The 19,161-nt window shown below is 43.2% G+C and overlaps 1 protein-coding gene across 4 annotated transcripts in view; it reads left to right on the top strand.

Annotated features, from left to right (window-relative positions):
* The window catches only part of VSNL1 (visinin like 1), a 71,840-nt gene that overhangs the window by 9,621 nt on the left and 43,058 nt on the right, over nt 1-19,161 (top strand). For 3 of the 4 annotated variants that reach the window (XM_042930293.1, XM_042930292.1, XM_042930290.1), the window contains exon 2: nt 3,490-3,656. In XM_042930293.1, coding sequence (XP_042786227.1) covers nt 3,495-3,656 — 162 coding nt within the window. In that variant the 5' untranslated portion in view covers nt 3,490-3,494. The remainder of the gene's footprint in view (nt 1-3,489; nt 3,657-19,161) is intronic. The other variant, XM_042930291.1, reaches the window with a different exon arrangement.

The following is a 19,161-nucleotide window of genomic DNA, read 5'->3' as shown; positions in this document are numbered from 1 at the left end:
GCAACAGAGGAAGAAAGGATTTGCCTCAAGATCACAGAATGAACTAGAAACAGAGCTGGGATAACCTGCAGCCCCCCCACACATGGAATATTTTATTTTATGTTATTTATGTCATGAAATCTTTTTATTGGGAATATGATAAGCTTTACTGTCATTTTTACCCTTTCTGTTGTCCTGCTGCCATAATGAAAGACACTACTGGCCCATATCACTGCAGCCCCAGGACGAGGGTAGTATAGGTGGGGAGTGTTAACCCAATGCTTTCCTTCACGTATCAGATATTACTAAGCACCACATTTGTGCCAAATACTGAGAATATTGAGACAAAAGACATGAGCTCTGGCTTGAAGATGTTCAAAATTTAGTGACGAAGACAACAAAAAAATGGTCTCTGACGGGGGTGGGGGGCAGGCCATTTTCCAAACAGTTAAATGAAACATTCTTCCCATCTGTTGCCTGCATGTTATATTTATACTTATGATTGCATTGACTCTTTTCATATATACATTACTAGGAGACTGACTTTCCCAGAAAGAAACATACCAAATACCACAACTTGATGAAGGCCAGTGCCAAGGTCCTTGACTGTGGACTCCACTGTGCCCCTCATTCATTCATCCCCTTAAAAATTATTTGTTGAGCACCTAGTACGAAGTAGCAGGGATGCAAAGATAAATAAAAGACAGTCCTCTTTCCCAAGAAACTAACAATCCAGTAGATTGGATAATGAGTAATGAATAATGACTATGAAAGCTTTTACAAGAGAGTGGAGATGCCTTTGAGAAAGGATGCCTAAGCGAGCCTTGGAAAGTCAGCAAAGGTTTCACAGAAGAGGTAGCATGTGAGCGGAGGCTACTTAAAGAAAGAGAAGAAGTCTGCTGAGCAAGTGAAAAGACAGATGGGCAGAAAATGAGGATGTGAGTAGGCAGGACAGGTGCCAGGCGAGGGAGATAGGGCTGCATCCTGTAGACAATGGGAAGTATTGACGGTTTTAGGGAGAGGCTCAGAGAGCAAGGTTTGTATTTTAGAAATTCATTCAAGCAGCCATACAGAAGGTGGGCTGGGGTCAGAGATCTCGGTGAGGATCATGAACCCAAACAAGGCGTGATGAAGGCAGTGGCAATGCTGCTTTGAGCCAGGCCAGAATTTGATTTTCTCTGTAACCCATCTACTGCCAGGCACACCTAAGTGATAATGCTGAGCATGACCCATAACCAAGAAGCATGAAGTGATGCATTTGAGTCTCCAAAATGGTGATTCATGGTCCTGACAGTGTTCCCTGTGTGAGACCACCCTCTCCCCAGTCAGTCAGCAGGAACATAAATGATCCATGGAGAATCCACGCTTCCTTGCTTAAGAGAGAAGCTGACACGCTGTTGACCTTCTAAAGGCATTTTTGAAGGCAGTTTTTAATAACCCTTAATCCATTTTCCCATCATTAATACAGACCCACTCTGGCTTGTGGTTTTGGTAAACTCTAACAGTCTTTTCCCAACTAGGGCCTGGCAAAGTGACTGATCCCTCTCTCATCCCTTCTTTCAGCGCCAAGAGGCACTGATTCAGCCTTGCGAGCTTTCCTGCTTTTGCCCCTCCTGTTCCTTCTGAAATGCCTTCCATCCACCTGTCTGTCTGTGATTGTGCATTCGAGTCTTACTAATCCATGTTCAAAATCTGGCTCTGCTACGCATTACTTGTATGATCTTGTACAAGAGAGCTGCCCTAATCCTTATTGCAGAGCTGTCATAGGGCCAAAGATCGAGGGTAAAATGCTCAACACAGTGCCTATCCCACAGCCAACCCTCAGTATTCAGCAGCTGTTATTGTTAGGTGAGATTCTAGTGCAGAAATGAAAATTTGTAATTCTCTACTGCAAACAACAAAGTGAAGTCCTGAAAGTTTGGTAATACATCTTTCGATTAGCAGGGTAACCATGGATTAGAGTGTTCTTACCCAGCTTAATTACACTTGACACCTGAGTACCCAACTTGATTTCCACATCCAGCTGTGGAATCCCACAGTAACCTATTATTAAGAGACAGTTGCTAATAAGAGACATGGAGCTTGAAATTAAGAGCCAAAATCAGTCGAGACGCTCCACGATAAAAGAGCAAAGTGGCTGCTCCTCGGTCCTTTGCTCAAACAGAAGAATTTGGAAGAAAAATGGCCATTTTCTTGATATCTTCTCACTGTGTCCAGCTGGGATGATGCTGAGGAGGAAGCTTTCCCTGGAAGTAGCAAGAGTGGTTTGGTTTCACTACAGTGAAAGGATTTTCAATGTTAGGGCAGGTCACTGACAATGGGTATGGAATCTGTTGTAGAAGGAGGCAAAAAAAGCCCCAACAAAGCATGTGTTGAGATTACCCTTTCTGGGTGATTGCAAGTATAGACCTGCCTGGAGCCTGAGAGAGAATTTGTCTCAAGAACATTGAAGGCCTAGATCCACTGGGGTAAAATTTTCAAAGCCTAATTCAGTTCCCGCATCAGGGTTTTGAAGATCTTGTGGCACTTTCCTTATTCTGGTGGTCCTTCAGATTTTCAGTTTAATTTTGCTTTTTAAATCAATCTGTGGTTAAGCTTGGTTTTCATTCTTTTTTTGTTATAAAACAACAACATTCAAGGGAAATTTTAAAAAATCACCTTCAATTTTCTGACACTAATACAAAAAATAGTTTAATTTTGGAGTATTGTTTATCTTTGTTTACCTACTTATTTCTTAATTAGCCATCACAGTAAATCTGAAAGAGTTTAGTTATTATATAACATATGTAATATAATACAATACAATATAATATAATATAGATTTAGTTATTATATAATATATATTTGGTTATTATATAATATATACTTTAGTTGTATTCTATATGTGTAACATATATATTATATACATAATTTTATTTAGGAAGAAATTTAAGATAAAACAGTTCATTAATATTGCCCTAAGTAACATACATGGCAAACGGTCAATAACCTGGCACATAACTGATATAGGTAACATTATTTTATGTATTTTATGCACTGTTATTTGCTGATCAGATTTCCCAAGTCTGTTTGTGATCACTTGGCTATAAAGCCTTCTCGTTGCGTGTGTCAACAATCCCATTTAATATCCTTACAAACTACATGTAGCATTAGGCACCTAGGCAGCAAGTGCTAATGGATTTTAATTCAGAAAAAGAGGGCATAAAGAGTTCCCATGTACTTTACATGAATAGCAAAAACAAGGATGGCTGTTTCTCCTTGTAGGATCTATGCCATGTAAAAGGGGACACGTGACGGGGAAGGCTGAGCTCTGCTGCCTCTTGAGCTGTGAGAAGAGTCTTGTTCTGTCCTCTCCCTACTGGAATGCCAAATAGAAGGAGGCAGACTTGGGGGGACTTTGACCTGACACACGGGAGGGAGTTCCCACCAAGGGCTGCTCAGGACTCTGACGTGGCTCCTAATCAAGCTTGAAATGACCACAGCTAATTGCATTAATTTGCTTTCCTTCAGGCAGAATGGGGAAACAGAATAGCAAACTGGCCCCTGAAGTGATGGAGGACCTGGTGAAGAGCACAGAGTTTAACGAGCATGAGCTCAAGCAGTGGTACAAAGGATTCCTCAAGGACTGTCCAAGTGGGAGGCTGAACCTCGAGGAATTTCAGCAACTCTACGTGAAGGTAAATGGTTTCCACCTCTTGTTTTCTTAAGGCCACAAAATGCAGTCTTCATGAAATGTAGCTTCCTATGGAATTACAACTCCAAGTAGCCTATCTGTTTCAACCTGGTGGTTTTCCAACCAAAAGGAAAAAATGGACATTTTTAAAAATGCAAAGGGGTGTGTTTTTTCCAGACGTAAGTCAAGCAGTTTCTGAATAAGAAGAGTAATTGTTCAGCCAAAACACTGACTAGAGTTCAGAAGATGACAGTGTTGGGTGAAGGAACAGTAGAAATCTCAGATAATACAGTGTTTGCTGATGATTGTTGACAAGCTGTTAATTATACTATTGTTTGGCTTGTTAAAGGTATCTGCACCTCTCTCCATTAAAGAGAAAGTACCTGGGCCCTTTTTCACTACAAGGTGTCTTCCTATATGCAGATAAGAAAAAAACCTAGATTCCCACATCAGCACATTTGGAAAGGGGTAGGGAGGTCCGGTATACATTTGGGCATCAAGGTCTACAAAATGAACTCTTAACTCAGCATTTTGTACCGTTTACAAGTGAATCTTACCCTGGACATTAGATAAAACTGTTCCATGGCAGGTATAATTTCTACTGCAGTGGTATTATTTTGGTTTGTCTGAGTTTATCAGTTGTATTGTTTCTAGATTTGGCAGGATCTAAGACATTCTATTTTGTATACACTTATCTAACGTTAGGCTTGTGGAAAAAATGCATTGTTTTTCTTTTAACTTTTTCTGACTAAAATACCAAATAGAAAACCTTGCTTTTATCCTTTAAGTGTAGCAATCAGTTTGAGCAGTTGAACCATCCGCATGAATATATGTGTGGAGGATGATTGTATAGGCATTGTTTTTACCTCCTGAAGTTGAATGTTTCACATAGCTTGTGGTCTGGCAATTCCATCCTTGCACAAGCAGGGACACGTATAAGAATGCTCATAGCTGCACTGTTCACAATAGCAAAACTGGGAAACAACCCAAATGCCCATCAGAGGGAGAGTGGAAAATAAACTGTGATGTATTCACATAGCAGTCAAAACAGTTGATCTGTAGTGACACCAAAACGTTAAGTGCAAAAAGTGAGTCTTAAAATATTCTAAATTAAACACAAAGAAGGTTACAAAAATATTTTACAAGACTACCAATAAATGCAATAAAATCATATAAAAAGGAAAGCAAGATTGATGAATACGGGATCCAGACTGGTGGCCACATCCAATGGGGAAGAGGCAAGGGACAGGATAGGAGTAGGGCCACAGGGGTAGATACAGATTGTATCTACGTTGTAGCTGCGGTTTCGGGTGGTGAGTTTGCAGATGGGTGCTTATTGCATGATTAAAAGCTCAATAACCCTGTAAGGACCACTGATGAGTGTCAGGGACACAGAATTCTCATTAATACAAAGCTGAGCAGCTGGGGGCCGCAGGTAAATACAAAACTATCTCCTTAAATGTGTGTCGAAAGGTACCCTTAGGGTGGCCTGTGTGTATATCATAAGATCACTGTGCCATTTCTAAGATCGAAGAAATTAGTTTTTATCGTGTAGAGCTCTTTCAGGTAGAGGTGCTGAGAAGTGCATTTATTGTTCAATTGATATAAATTGCTTTTGCAGAGAAGTGGGATCATTTGCATTTTCTTAAGTGATTAGACCACTCTCCATAGTTTTGAAAGTCACATCTTCTAACATTTTATCACCCAGGAGTTAGCCTGAGCCTCACAACTGTCTTCACTCTCAGCCCCAAGGGAAGTACAGACAAATGAGATTTGTCAAAGCTACTTTCATATCACTGGAGGTCATGCAAGCTGTCACTGTGTTTAAGAAAGCTCTGTGTGCCACATTCCTCACTATTTGTTTCAAATGAGAGCAGTTTGCCTTTGAAGAAAGAGTTGAAATGCAGGAAATGAGGTATTTCATTTACACACTGAAAGTACTCAGCACTGGAAGAGCACCAGCCTCAAGATGGGGGGCGGGGGGCATATAAACATTAAACACGGCTCAGCTGTGGTACAACTGATGTATATCTACCAACATCATCCACCTCCTCCACCTCTCTCACTCCACCCCAGAATGGACTTTTTTATTCCAAGAAGAGAATATATGACTTTCTGAGTGGAGTTTAGATTCCTGGCAGCCTCTTCACAACCATATTCAAACTCAGCCTATGCTCTTCTGTCAAATAGTCAGAAAGCAAGCAAAGTCTTCTTGTCCTTCCAGAGTTGTCCAAGGACATCATACAAAGCAGAACCACAGAGGAAATATGCCGTGTACACAGGGAGAGGAGAAGAAAAAAAAAAAAAAAAAAAAAAAGACAGCTCCGATATGCTAGAAGGCAGAAGCCCAGAGAAAGATGTGGATTGTGTAATGAGGCTCAAGAGAGGGGCTAACAGAAAAAACTTCCTTTAATGCTGCTGAAAAGTGCAAATATTTGGCAAGTCACGGTCCTTACCCTGGTGAACAGGCACGTTTCTGTAGTTCCTTGTGTCTCAGTGTGGACACTGAGACATCCTAGAATCCGGCTGAGCGAGCAACTCTGCCTGTGGCCGCTGCCCTCCTGTCTGGGTAGTCAGCCTGGTGCGGGTACGGTCACCAGTATGACCCATTTCAGGCTCTAGGAGAGACACCTGGCTGCTGTAGAACCACTCTTTTCAGGGTGTGGGGAGGAGCAAAATAATGGGAAAGGCCCCTCTGCAAGGCCCAGAGCCACAAACTCTCAACTTCAGAAGCCTTTGCAACCAAAATGTAAAGGAACCCCTTCCTTAAGTCCATGTTTCAAAATGTTTAAAACTGAGGTTCAGAAAAATGAGGCCTGGTGTCATAGAAAGAGGGAAGGTAGGACACGTATTAAAGATGGGCTTGCCAACCGTCCCCGCAGCCCACAGCCCTGCCTCATGACTGGATTCCATGGCAGCCCCCATCAGCCCACTCCAGCCCCTCCAACATACAGCTGCAGGAGCGAGCTTCGCAAAACACAGGTCTGGGCACGGGTCTTCCTTGTTAGGCTCATTCTTTAGTCCTGTAGACCATAGTCACCCCATTTCAATCAACATGAGACCCAGTGGTTAGGATAGAGCCTGCCACAGAGCAAACATCAGTAAGCGTTTGTTGAGTGAATTATATTAAATGCTGACTGTGTATCTCCTTCTCAGGGAGCTTGTAGTGAAGACATACAGAAATGACTAATGGATGGTCCTGCCTGTCCTCCAGGATCTCACAGGTTAATTGAGAGGACACAGTTAAGCCCAATACAAGGCAGAATGACATAAATGCTTGTTGGTGGGGCAAAAGGAGAGGTTAATTTCAAAATGAAATACTAAAATAAGAAGCTAATTTATGCAATGATTAAAAGCAAACTTTTAGCCTTTTGGAAGATAAAACGTCTGAGTAGATAGTTTTTTGGTTTTTTTTTTTTTTTTTTTACCTTTTTCAACCTTGGTACCATGTTTATTTTACAAAAATATATTGATGGGGGGCGCCTGGGTGGCTCAGTTGAGCGTCTGGCTTTGGCTCGGGTCATGATCTTGCGGTTCGTGGGTTTGAGCCCCGCGTCGGGCTCTGGGCTGACAGCTCGGAGCCTGGAGCCTGCTTCGGATTCTGTCTCCCCTCTGTCTGCCTCTCTGCTGCTTGCACTCTGTCTCTTGCATTGTCTCAAAAATAAACGTTTAAAAAAACTTAAAAAAAAAATATTGATGGAATCCCATTCAATAAGAAATTTTCTGGGCCTGAAGCTTTGGAAATGTAAGTCTACTCACCAAAACTCTATTGACACAACTACTCAGAGACATGTATTAAAACAAATAAAAAGAAATGATGTCACAGACTCTGGAGCACCTAAATGTTTTATGATAAAGATCTTTTGATAGACCAAGGGAGATTTTTCTAGTTAATGATGTATCAAAACCATATTCTATAATTCTTTATAGAGTTTTAGAACTTAACTCGCAAATTGTGTTCTTATGCCTAAAAACCAGTATCAGAAGAAAAAGGCATGCTTTCTGGAAGTTATATGCAAACATATAAATGTAAGATTTTACGTATAAAATGTTTGTTTTATACAATATGAAATAAAACATTTGCATTTCATTCTGCCCTGTTTACTGTGCGACTTTGGACAAGTGACTTGGCAAATGAAAAAACTGATCTACATCCATGACCAATTCAAACTTGAATGTGTATTGGGGCAGCTGGGTGGCTCGGTCGATTAAGCATCCGACTTTGGCTCAGGTCATAATCTCACAGTTTGTGAGTTCGAACCCCACATTGGGCTCTGTGCTGACAACTCAGAGCCTGGGGCCTGCTTCAGACTCTGTGTCTCCCTCTCTCTCTGCCCCTCCCCCCCCCTCAAAAATAAACAAACATTAAAAAAATTACAAAAAAACTTGAATGTGTATCAAAATCACTTGGGCTATTTAATCAGCAGATTGATGAACACCTTCCTCAGTGTTGCTGTTTTACTGGGCCTAGGACAGAGCCCCAATAAATGGATTTCTAGTAAGACCTCACAGACAGTTCTAATGGAGAAAATCCATGATGGACTTGCTGAGAAGTGCTGGCCTAGAGTTTAACCTGGGAGTATCCTTGGGTTGGCTTCTGGAATTCTGTACATGCTGAGATGGTATGTAAAAGTCTGTATACTCTTTTGGGATAGCTTTCATCAGATTTATAAAGTGTTCGGTAGTCTGAAGAAAGGTTAAGAATCACCAAAGATGCTTCTAACCACTGTCAGGCTGACATTCCAATTCCCACCAGAGCAGAGTTAGTGTGTCTTACACACTAACAAAGGGAGAAACATCTCCTTTTGAACTATACTTTCAAATGAACTTACCTGGCAGAAAATAAGAATGCAAGTTTCTTATCTGCACCTCGTTAAATTGGTTTCCAGTTTGCAGGCGAAGTTTTCCTGATTTGGGGACCTTAATTAATTTGTATTTTATTCAGAGCCCCATGGAAATGAAAATGGGAAGGCCCCAATAAGATAAAATGTGATCCCTCCCTGTTATTCTCTCCTAAGCACACCTATGTGCCGGATACCGTGTAGGCGTGAATCCACCGGGAATGTCAGGGTTCCTTCCCTTGGGCCTCTGTGGTCTGGTCTGCCCTCAAGAACCTGATAGGTGAGTGTAGGCTTCATATATAAATATATCTATGATTGTGAGGAGGCCCATGAAAGACAAGGAAGGGTCTCTGGGCCCAGGGAGGGCTGGCAGGGAAGGTGATATTGAAGCTAATCCTCGAAAGAAAGGTGGTTTGGACATAAGAATCTGTAGGTCTGTCTGGAAACTCAAGAATCCCACTGACCAGAATTCAAAAAGCTGGAATAAAAAATGATTATTGTGTTTGAGAGCCCCTTCCTATGATGTTGGCAGGAGGCCCACAGACTGAGTATATTAGGCTGAAACAAAAGTATAACAAAACAGAACAAACAGCTCGAAAGCTTCTCCCAGGAGAGCCTTCCTTGATCTCTCCATTCTCAAAGCAGAAGAGTCTCTTCCTCTGCTTTCCTGTGACTTTGGTCCCCCCACCTCCTTTCACAAGGATATTATGTCTTTAAAGCACAACTATGCAAGCTTTTCTCACCTCACTAGCAAGAGCCCTTCTCCATCCCCCAGAGCCTACAGTGTTATTGGTGTTTTGCCTGATTACACATAAATGTGGTGTCGTTTAACCAGAAGCCTGGATGTGTACCTGCCTCGGCCATACACTAGCCATGTGAACTTGGGAAAGTCTTATGCTTAAAGGTTTGTTAAATAAATCAACAAAACACTCTGACTCTCTGTTTCCTAATCTGTCAAATGGGGAGACTATTCTGAGTGCTATTAACTTAATGTGAGAGACAACCAAAGTGCTTTGTAAACAGCAAATCATCTTGTCCTGGAGAGGCTCAGCAGTGGCTTGAGCTCAGGCACATGGGCGTGGGAGGGCTTCCAGATGCCAGATTGCCCAATCTCTTGGGCTGTGACATCAGGAGCTGGCTCCCCCATATATTTTATCAAAAGAAAATGTGACAGAGCTGGCTATTATGGCTTCTCAACATCTGATTCCAATCAATTTTGAAAATAAAACTCTTGGCTCAAAACAGATTTTTGGATGATCAGTTTTCAGGGATTCAGACTGCTTGTTCCTAAGAGGTAATTAGGAGTAGGTAGGCCTTATTAAAAATTTGTCGGGCAGAACTATATACAGAAACATTTTAATTCCTTCGGGAAATAGACATTACATAAGACACAAAATGTCATCCAGATTGGGCTGGTGAGGACGTTGCAATTTTTAGTGAGAACCTGGGAATTCATTTCCATTTGGAATGTTTGCCAACATGATTGAGGCTGCACTTCAGCTTGAATTAATGTGGAAAACAAGAGTTAGGGACTGAAATCTTGAGGAAGAAATGACAATAAAGTTGTAGTTCTGGGAAAGCAAGGTCCCATGTGAGGCTCTAAAGCATTTTATTATGGTGAGATTGTCTCAGGGAATAGTTGGCTACCAGTGCGTCTTGCATTGGAGAGAGCATTTATCCTAGAGGGGTAGAAGTGATAACCTTCTCCTGTCTCACAGGGTGTGAAATTATTTTGGATGGCTTCCAAAATAAAAACCTTGGGATTTTGCTTTCCAATGATAGGGCAGGTGTCAGTTAGAGAGATATCAATGGCCATTGCAGCCATGATATCCAAAGGAATGCTCTTAGATGATACCTCAACTTCTCTGCCCTCAGGATACGTTTACACAGGAGGAAATTGAAGCCCTTGGGAGTGGGGGGGGGGGGGGAGGAGTCCAAGATGGAGCTGTTTCTTTATCGCTCCAGTTAACGCCCCAGATGCTGTGCCTCAACTCCAGCCTGATTATGGAGGTTTCAAGCCAGAAGGACCTACTCTCCCTCTAGCAATTCTCTGCAGCTAATTGTTAAAGAACAATCCATTTCTCATTGGAAATAGAGCCAAAGAGGCAGAAGTAGCCCATTTCTATTACAGAATTGGATTTGAAGATACAAAATCATGTCCGGACCTCTCACTGTAAAACTGCTTTACAGTGGATTTGTCTGACCCTTTGAAAGGGTGACAGGGGTTTGATCTGATACCATTGACCCATCTTGGTGGGAATCATTTCCTCCCTACCTTCCTGTGGCCCACTGAATGCCTGCTAGAAGAATGCTCACTGTCGTTGATTATTTGCTCTCATGTCTCCACTTGGAATGGGTCTTGGACCATTGGCATTTCTCTCTAAAGGTAGTTACAGAGCTTGGATCCCCATCCTTGTGACCACCTAATATTGCTATGAATCGTGTCCTGTCCTGAGCTCTAAGTCACTTTTCCCATCTCAGATGAAATGCAGTCCTAAATGGGGGAGAAATGGAGGAGGTCAGCAGCAAAATAGGGCTAAATCTACCTACAAAATATCCAAGGGCCTCATTAGCTCTAATGTAAGAGAATCCGTCTGCAGATAGTAATCCGGAGAAGCTATTAGCAGTCTCCCACCTTCAGCAAACACTATCAAGTGGTATCTATAACAAATTTGTAGCCGAGAGCCATGGGGTTGCATAATGTGAGTCAGATTGCCTCACTCACTTAAAGGCCTAGAAGAACAGTCTATATAGATAGCAGAAAGATAACAGAGAAAGTTCTATTTGTCCCAAGACCAGTGCAGATAATCCAGCCTAGCAAATTTCTGTATAAGTATCTTCAGTGAAGATTTCAAGATACCTTGAAATATAGGTAGGATCTGTAGCTCTTAAGGATTTCCTTAAGAGGCGGGACAATCTAAGCAAGGCACAAGGGCAGGGAGACCCGGGGATGGTATGGGACATACTCAGCAAGTCGCTGTGTTGGCTGAAATGTCAAGTGACCAAACAGGTATCACAGGAAAAGTGAGGTTGGAGATGTGAGTGGGGCCCAATACAGAGGTCAATAAGAGCCAGAAAAGCCCTGAAGTCCTGAATATTGTGGACAAAGCAAACAGATGGTTTCCTGCCAAGATGTGTTAGATGACCATGGACGTTCGGGTGACCTGGTGTTGTATGCTTCTTAAAACAACATAACGACAGTGTCAGGCCCTAGCAGTTCATTTTCATTTCCCTTGTAAGTGTTCTTGGTGACTCAGTGAGTAAGGCTGCAGGAGCTCACAGTGTGCCCTCAAGCGAACAACTTAGAAAAGGTTGGCTGAGTTATTCAGTGGGTATTTATTGTCTGTACCTTGTCTGTGCTGCACAAGACTAAACACAGAGACAACCAGCAAGTCCCATGCTGTCTGGGGAGATAAAGCCTCCCAAACAGCCAAATGCGGAGAGCTAAGTAGGATATGAGTCAGTGAGAGCTTTGGGAGCTCAGGGGAGGAGGAGGGAGACACAGCATCAGGGAGGGTCCGGCAAGGCTTCCTGGGTGGAGGAGAAGAAGGGTGATGTGCAAGCTGGGTGCTGAGATCCCCCGAAGAACTTAGACAGGTGAAAACACTCTCTCAGGTCTCAAGACCCTGATCTTGGAATGACCGGGACACTGCTCAGGGACATTTTGAAATTGTACTTCACGTAACCTGTCTGCCCAGGCAGCCTCTCCGTCTCCTCCCTTCAGTGCCAGTCACTGACCCCACCCCCCAGGCTAGTCCAGTTCTCACCCTGGTCCAGTTCCAAGCAGAGCTGCTGGCTGGGGGCCCTCCACTTCGTAGGGGAGCAAGACTTTCCTGGGTCTTTGTTTCTGTCACAGAGAGGAGCTGGTGGTGACTTGCTGAGAAGAAGGTGAATTTGTTAAATCTCCTGGGGTGGAAACAGCGACGCTGGGTGCTCCGTGAAGGCCAGGAGGCCTGGTCTGTGCAATCAGCTACATCTATGAAGTCAGGCCCCTCTGCCCCCTCCTTGTAGATGAAATTCCTTTTCTCTCAACTAAAAAGTGAGCGCAACATGTTTTGGTTTGAAACTAAAGACAAATGGATGGTGTTATTAGTGTGGTTTAAGTTGTTTTCAGGGAAAAATGCAAGCTAGGTATTGTCCTGTGTTTTTGTGTATATATTTTACTACTAAATGACAAAAAGATATAAGGTAAGGTTATGCCTATTATCATTTTGGGCTTGGATCCCTCTATCAGAGACCCAGAGAGTGGCTTAGAGTGGCTTAGGATATGTACGTGTTACTGAAAAGGTGGCTTCTTTTGTGGAAAGGCAGCCCTGATGCCAGACACAGCAGTCTGAACTGGGGGGAGAGGGGATGGTTAAAGAGCTGAGAGTTCTAGCACAGGGCCCTCCACTCCACCCCCCCCCTTTTTTTTTTCTCAGCTTCTGAAGCTGTTAAATGATTCTTTGCATGTCCCTTGCAAGGGCTTGACATTAAAGGTGCTCAATGAATGCTCAATGAGGTCACTCTCATTAGTACTGGAGCCTTGAGGACTGGTGACAGGAGCACAGGGTGAGGACACTGGCCTCACCGTGTGCTTCTACATCAGAAATCTTTCATGGTCTGTTCGGCTCTGTGAGGCCTCAAGTGGCCATCTGCTCCAGGGGACTGTCCCTCCCTTTGCAGAGAGCTGTCTTGGCCTTCAGTCATGAGAACCAGCCTTCCCCAGGTTTCCTTTGTAAGCCTTCCAGTCTGGTCCAGCTCCTGTGTGGATAGAGGGGAAGGGAGGAAGAGAAGAGCCTGCCCCAGGCACAGGTGCTGGAGGGAAGGCTCCCAGCGGTTGGGGAGGTGAGCCAGCTGAGCCTGTCCACCCCTCCCTGCGCTTCTCTGCAGCAGACACGAACAGCCTGAAGGTGTTACATTAACTCCAGAGAAGGGCTATGGGAGAACATGACATCCTCTGAACACAGCATCCAAACAGTGTCCCTGGGTCGGGTGGCATAGCCCCCACTGAGGGCTGACCCAGAGGGACAGGATCCCATTTGAGGCAAAGCATCCCAACACTAGATATTAAGGCAGGTGGCAGAGAAGGTTTTATCTTGTGCAATCAAGTTTACTGTCTGCTCTAGGGGACTGTCACATGCACAAATGTTTTGATTTGAAAATAAAGATAAATGGTTTGTTTTATCAGTATGGTTCACAGTGTTTCCACAGTCACCTGGTGGGGGCGTGCTGGTTGGCTTTACAACATAAAACACCATAGAAACTAGGCACACTTTAGGTCCTTTCTAGAATAAATCAGAGGGTGGCTAGATGCACAGATGAATAATAAATAGGTGATAATATCCAGCATTAATTGAATGCTTATTGAGTGTCAGGCTCTGTTCCAAGCATAGCACTCTGAATATATTACTCATTTGATCCTCACAAGGGTGTATGAGGAAGGTATTACGATTGCCTCCATTTTACAAATGAGGTAACTGAGGCACAAGCTGGTTAGTAACTTTCCCAAGGTCACACAACATTCAAATGCAGACAGTTGGACTCTACTGCTAGTGCTCTTTACGAGGTTGGTGGATCCTTGATGGAAATCTCAGGTGGCCTGATCCCTGCTCTTACGGGTGGTTTGTGTGGTTTTTTTAAGCATAGCCTTTAATTAAAAAAACATTCAAATAAATGACCGGTGTGGTTTCAGATGACTTACAGCTGGAGTATGGCAGGGGGAAGGAGTAAGAGGTATGGGGTCAGAGATGAGTCTGCATCCTGGCTCTGCTGCTCCCCTGCTGCTGGGCTGTGGATAATTCTTCATTCTCCAAGTCCATATTTCCCCATCAGACAACAGAAGGCCTACTTTTGTTGCCTCCCAGTGTACTCATGAGGGCCAATGATGCAGAGTCTGACAGTGTGAGAGCTCTTGTTGGCTGTGTTGGACTTGGGTCAGTGGAAAACCTGGTGGGTTGACTATCTTATGAGATTGGAGAAGCCCACCCACCATGAAGAATTGGAACTTCCTCTTCAAGTACATTTAATGACCACAAATTATGAGATCATGCCCATAATGGGTGGCACTGACCTAAAGAGACATGGAGGGGTGGCTTGATTAAATAGAGGTGTCAAACATGATTGGTCATCTACCCAATGGCCATCCTCCTCTCCTCTCTTCTTTCTCTCTGGTTGTGGCCAGCCTCCCACTGTAGAAGCTAAGAATCCAGGTAAACACTCTCCTAGCCTGCTTTGCATATAGTATGTGGGCATGTTACCTTATCCTAGTGAGAAGGGATCTAAGAAAAGATCTGCTGGGGGGTTAGGAAGGTAGTGTAAAATATTTTCTTCACTCATTAAAAGACTAGCATGCTGGTGTCTGTGCTGTGCATATGATACCTGAAGAAACTATAGTTAACTTTCAACACTTAAGAGAGATATTGCATCCAAGCTGAACATGGTAGAGTAGAAAGATAGAAAGAACCTGGGCCCTTGGTGATATCCAAGATCTGTGGGATCAGTCCTGAAACAGTATCTGGACCAAATGTTTTGTGGGATACTTGACTTTTTATGGTTTAGGCCACCTTTAGTTGGTCTTCTGTTCCTTGTAGGAGAAAGCATCCTACTTAATAAAAGAAAGATGAGAATGAGAGGCAGAAGCCCCAGTCCTGGTCAGGACAATGCTGCTAACAAGCTGTATGATTCTGGGCCAGTTACCAACCTCTCTGAGTCATAGACTCTCAGTTTATTGAAAAGCCTGGTAATCCCCACCCTATCTCCCTCAGAACATTTGTGGGACCACATGAGACATTTTTTGAGCCCCACCAGCTACTTTTTCTGGAGATCTAGAAATGAATAAAATATAGTACAAAGGCAGATATGAGAGTGAACTCCATGTCCAACAGACAGAAGTTCAGTATTGCTCAGAAGAAGAGAATGAGGGGATGAGAGATAGAAGGTGAGGTGTAGGCACAGCCTCAGTTTCTCCCTCTGCAAAATGAGGTAGAGAGCCATATGACCTCTTAAGTTCACTTCTAATGCCAAGATCCTAGAAGTCGAGGGGGGCTGTCACTGTTAGAGCTCTGCTAAACATGAATGTCCCTGTACTATAGGTCACTTGGCTTTCTAGCAGTTTTCCTGTACAACTACCCACAGGGACAGAGACTGTATCTTATTCATTGCTGTATCCCCAGCAATCAAAGACAAAAATTGGTTGGTTGACAGAACACGTTAATAAATAAATAAAAGGCCCTCTCTTACAGATTAACTGAAATTCAATCTGAAGAATAACTGAAAAGAGGGAAACCTTTTATAGTGTGTTATCCAGAATAATAAACCCACAGAGATTCATAGTGAACCATGTTGATGTAGAATACTTAAATAAGCAGGATGCAACATAACGTATCAGGATCACACTCGCAGAGTCAAGTGGCTAGCTAATTTTCTTAGGAAGATGTGAGGCACTAGCCAGCAAGAATAGTCCATGGACTTCCTTAAATATTATTTCCCCAAAGAGGAGATGAAAGGCTAAAATGTAAAACTAGAGATGTCTTATATGAAAAAGCTAGCTGATGATTTGGAAATTAGGCTGGTGACGTTTCAGTTTGGAATGAGATTATCAGAGAAAAGTGTGAAAACTGAAAGGATTTTAGAAGAAATGCAAGGGAGATCATAAAAGACATAGATGGTCTCTGAAAATAGATGACTGTGCCTGCTTTCTAAGTAAATCTCACTGCATAGTCAAGGTAGGACTTATTTTTATCCATATTTTTTAAAAAATGTGACATGTCTACCAGGCACACAATAAATGATGACACCTTGTTAGAGCTAATAGGTTGTGGCTTTACGGCTTGGCCTCAGTCAAATCTCCTGTGGACTCAGAAGCGGTGCCCAGAGACATCTTTCAAGACGACACAGCTGGGTTGCTGGGGTAACTCACTAGATGAGGATTCAGCCAGCTTTGGACAGATTACATAAGACAAAACCAGGGGATGTCTTGGAGTGTTAAGGGATGACAGGAGTTGTGGTCATTGTCCATTCAGCTTTCAGGATGAGGACAATGGGGGGACTTTGGGAGTGGGTTGCATTAGCCACCTGAACCAGCCACCTGAATAGAAAAATCTTGGTGTCCAGACTAATGAAGAATGTCCTGGGTAACTAGGGATTCCAGCTAATAGAGAATTAACATGATATATCTCAAGCAAGGATGACCTTTTCATAAAAATCAGTCTTATCATTTCCTCTTAAGGTTTCAAAGATATCGAAGATGCCCAATTATTTTGTGTTAGAGACATATGTTAATATATGTTTATTGTTCAAATGGATGAATGACTTCCTTGAAGTCCTTCCTTGAAGGACCAAACTCAATTGAATTAATAACTGAAAATGAAGATCCTGCTGAGTGAGTGTGTGAGAGAGAGATATTATACATATACACACAAATACACATGTATATATTCAATTTATGTATGAGGGTGCCTAGGTTAAGATAAAAGTTCAACTGAGTATGACAGACTCATGTGGTTTCAGCATGACTAAAGACTGTTTTTCTCTCACAGAAAGTCCAAGGCAGCTTTGCAGCACTGCTCTGCAGCCATCAGAAATTCAATCCCCTTCTTTCCTGCTGCCCCTTCCTAGGGCATTGCTCTGATTCACATGACCCCAAGTAGCTCACCACAGTCTCACCTTCCAGCTAGTGGGAAGGACAAGACAGAAGGAATGGGAGAATATATCCCTCCCTTTAAGGGCAAGCCCCAGAAATTGCACACATCACCTCAGCCATATCCAGGACTTAGTCTCAGGGCAACACCCAGCTGCAAGGGACACTGGGAAAGTAGCCTTAATTTGGGATGGCCATGTGCCTAGCTAAGAAGTCAAGGACTCTGAAAGGAGAGAAAGCTAGATGGAAGACAGCTAGCAGTCTCTGCCCAGAAGGTACATTTTTGGAGGGTGTCTGTCAACAGCCTCTCTTCTAAAGGTCAGGTGCAAGATGTACAGCTGGGGTGCCATTTGAGCTTCTCTGTGGATGAGATTTGAGGCCAGGACAAGCAGAAATGGACTCACTCTGTGTGTGTAATTCTTCTTTACTGAGAGTAAGTGATGCCAAGATAACTCTACTCTGCTGCCTGCCCTGGGCCTGACAACCTCCCCAGGTCTTCACTGTGTTGTACTGGGGCCTGATGGAAACTTCAACTAAATAGAGAGTTTAATTGTGGCCATAAAGGTACCAACAATTGGTCACTACATATGTGTCAGTCAGTGGAGTTTGTTTTTTAAACATGAGAAACTGTTGTCCATAATTTACTAAAATATTAACCCCTGTAGCTCTGCCCTCTTCCTGTACCTACTCCCCGAATCTTTGTCCCCACTGAGGTGCCTCTACAGGGTGTGCAGTGGACTGGTGGACAATGATTAGTGCTGGCATTTCTCTCCTGGTGTCAGTTTGGCAGCAGAGGCATGTATTTGCCTACATGACTTGAGCACAACATGAGAAGCAGGCCTGTGGTGGCATTAGGCAAATGTAGCATCATGAGGGACAAACACTTAACAATGGGTGAGAGATGCTGAGACATAGGATCTGTAGTCACGCTCATAGTAAGATTTACCAGTGCAGAATGACTTCTTGGTCTTTGTATTCCATCCATCCATCCATCCATCCATCCATCCATCCATCCATCCTTCCATCCTTCCATCTAGCTGATCCACCCATCCACCCATCCACCCAGCCACCCAGCCAGCCAGCCAGCCAGCCAACCAACCAGCTAATCTATCCATCCATTTATTCATTAAACTTATCAAGCATCTCCTCTACAACATTCTCAAGTTAAGAACTGGCGTCACTGAAATGAACCAACAGTCATGGCTACTCACTCAAGCTGTTCAGTTGATGGGGGAGCCTGTCAATGAAACTGGAAATGGTGATACATTGAGGTAAATGTTGTGCTAGGTTCCGTGAAAAATGGGTAGTGCTGGGAAGAGGCTCTAAGGGAACTACCCAGAAGAAATCATACTTGAGCCCCATCTTAACATAGTGAGCTAGGTGGCAATGAAAACATGGAACTCCCAATAGCAGCAAGCATTTGCAATCTTTTTTTTTTTTTTTTTGGCTAAGATTTTTTTCCTAGTCCAAAATCATCTTGCAAGTCAAGATCCTAGCTATTTCTCAGCCACACTAAAAATACATCCGTAATCTAATGGAAAGAAGCGCGTTGGCAAAACGTTCCCCTTCCTGCCCATTAGTCAGCCCTTTATCAGAACAAGCCCGTCGAGGACCGAGAACATGACATTGGACTGCAATGTGTCAGTGATGTGGGACTGGAAGCATTCGATGACAGGGCCTTGGCTTTCAGTATCTACTATGCGTTTCCAAGGAATCTTCTTCTGAACTCTCGCCAGGCGAGGGCCACATCTCAAGGCCTTGAACTCTGCTTGCTTTGATGTAGTAGTGCCACTGTTGGCTACTTCTCCTATGGATTATGGAAATTTTTGTTCCATAAAACAAGCGGTTGTGATATTTTTCTGATCCTGATGGCAATTTTCAGAAAGACAAGGGAAAGGGAGTTAATATCGACTGACTTCCTGCTGTGTGTCAGTAAATGCTATGAGAGAAACAGTGGAGATAGGATCCTCTAGAAGCAATACTGAATATTAACAATAACAAGATCAATAATAATAGAAAATACTTCTGTAGCATTTACTATGTATGAG

Source organism: Panthera leo, chromosome A3, assembly GCF_018350215.1.
Source record: "Panthera leo isolate Ple1 chromosome A3, P.leo_Ple1_pat1.1, whole genome shotgun sequence".
NCBI classification, from domain to species: domain Eukaryota; kingdom Metazoa; phylum Chordata; class Mammalia; order Carnivora; family Felidae; genus Panthera; species Panthera leo.
This window is presented reverse-complemented; position numbering and strand designations above follow the sequence as displayed.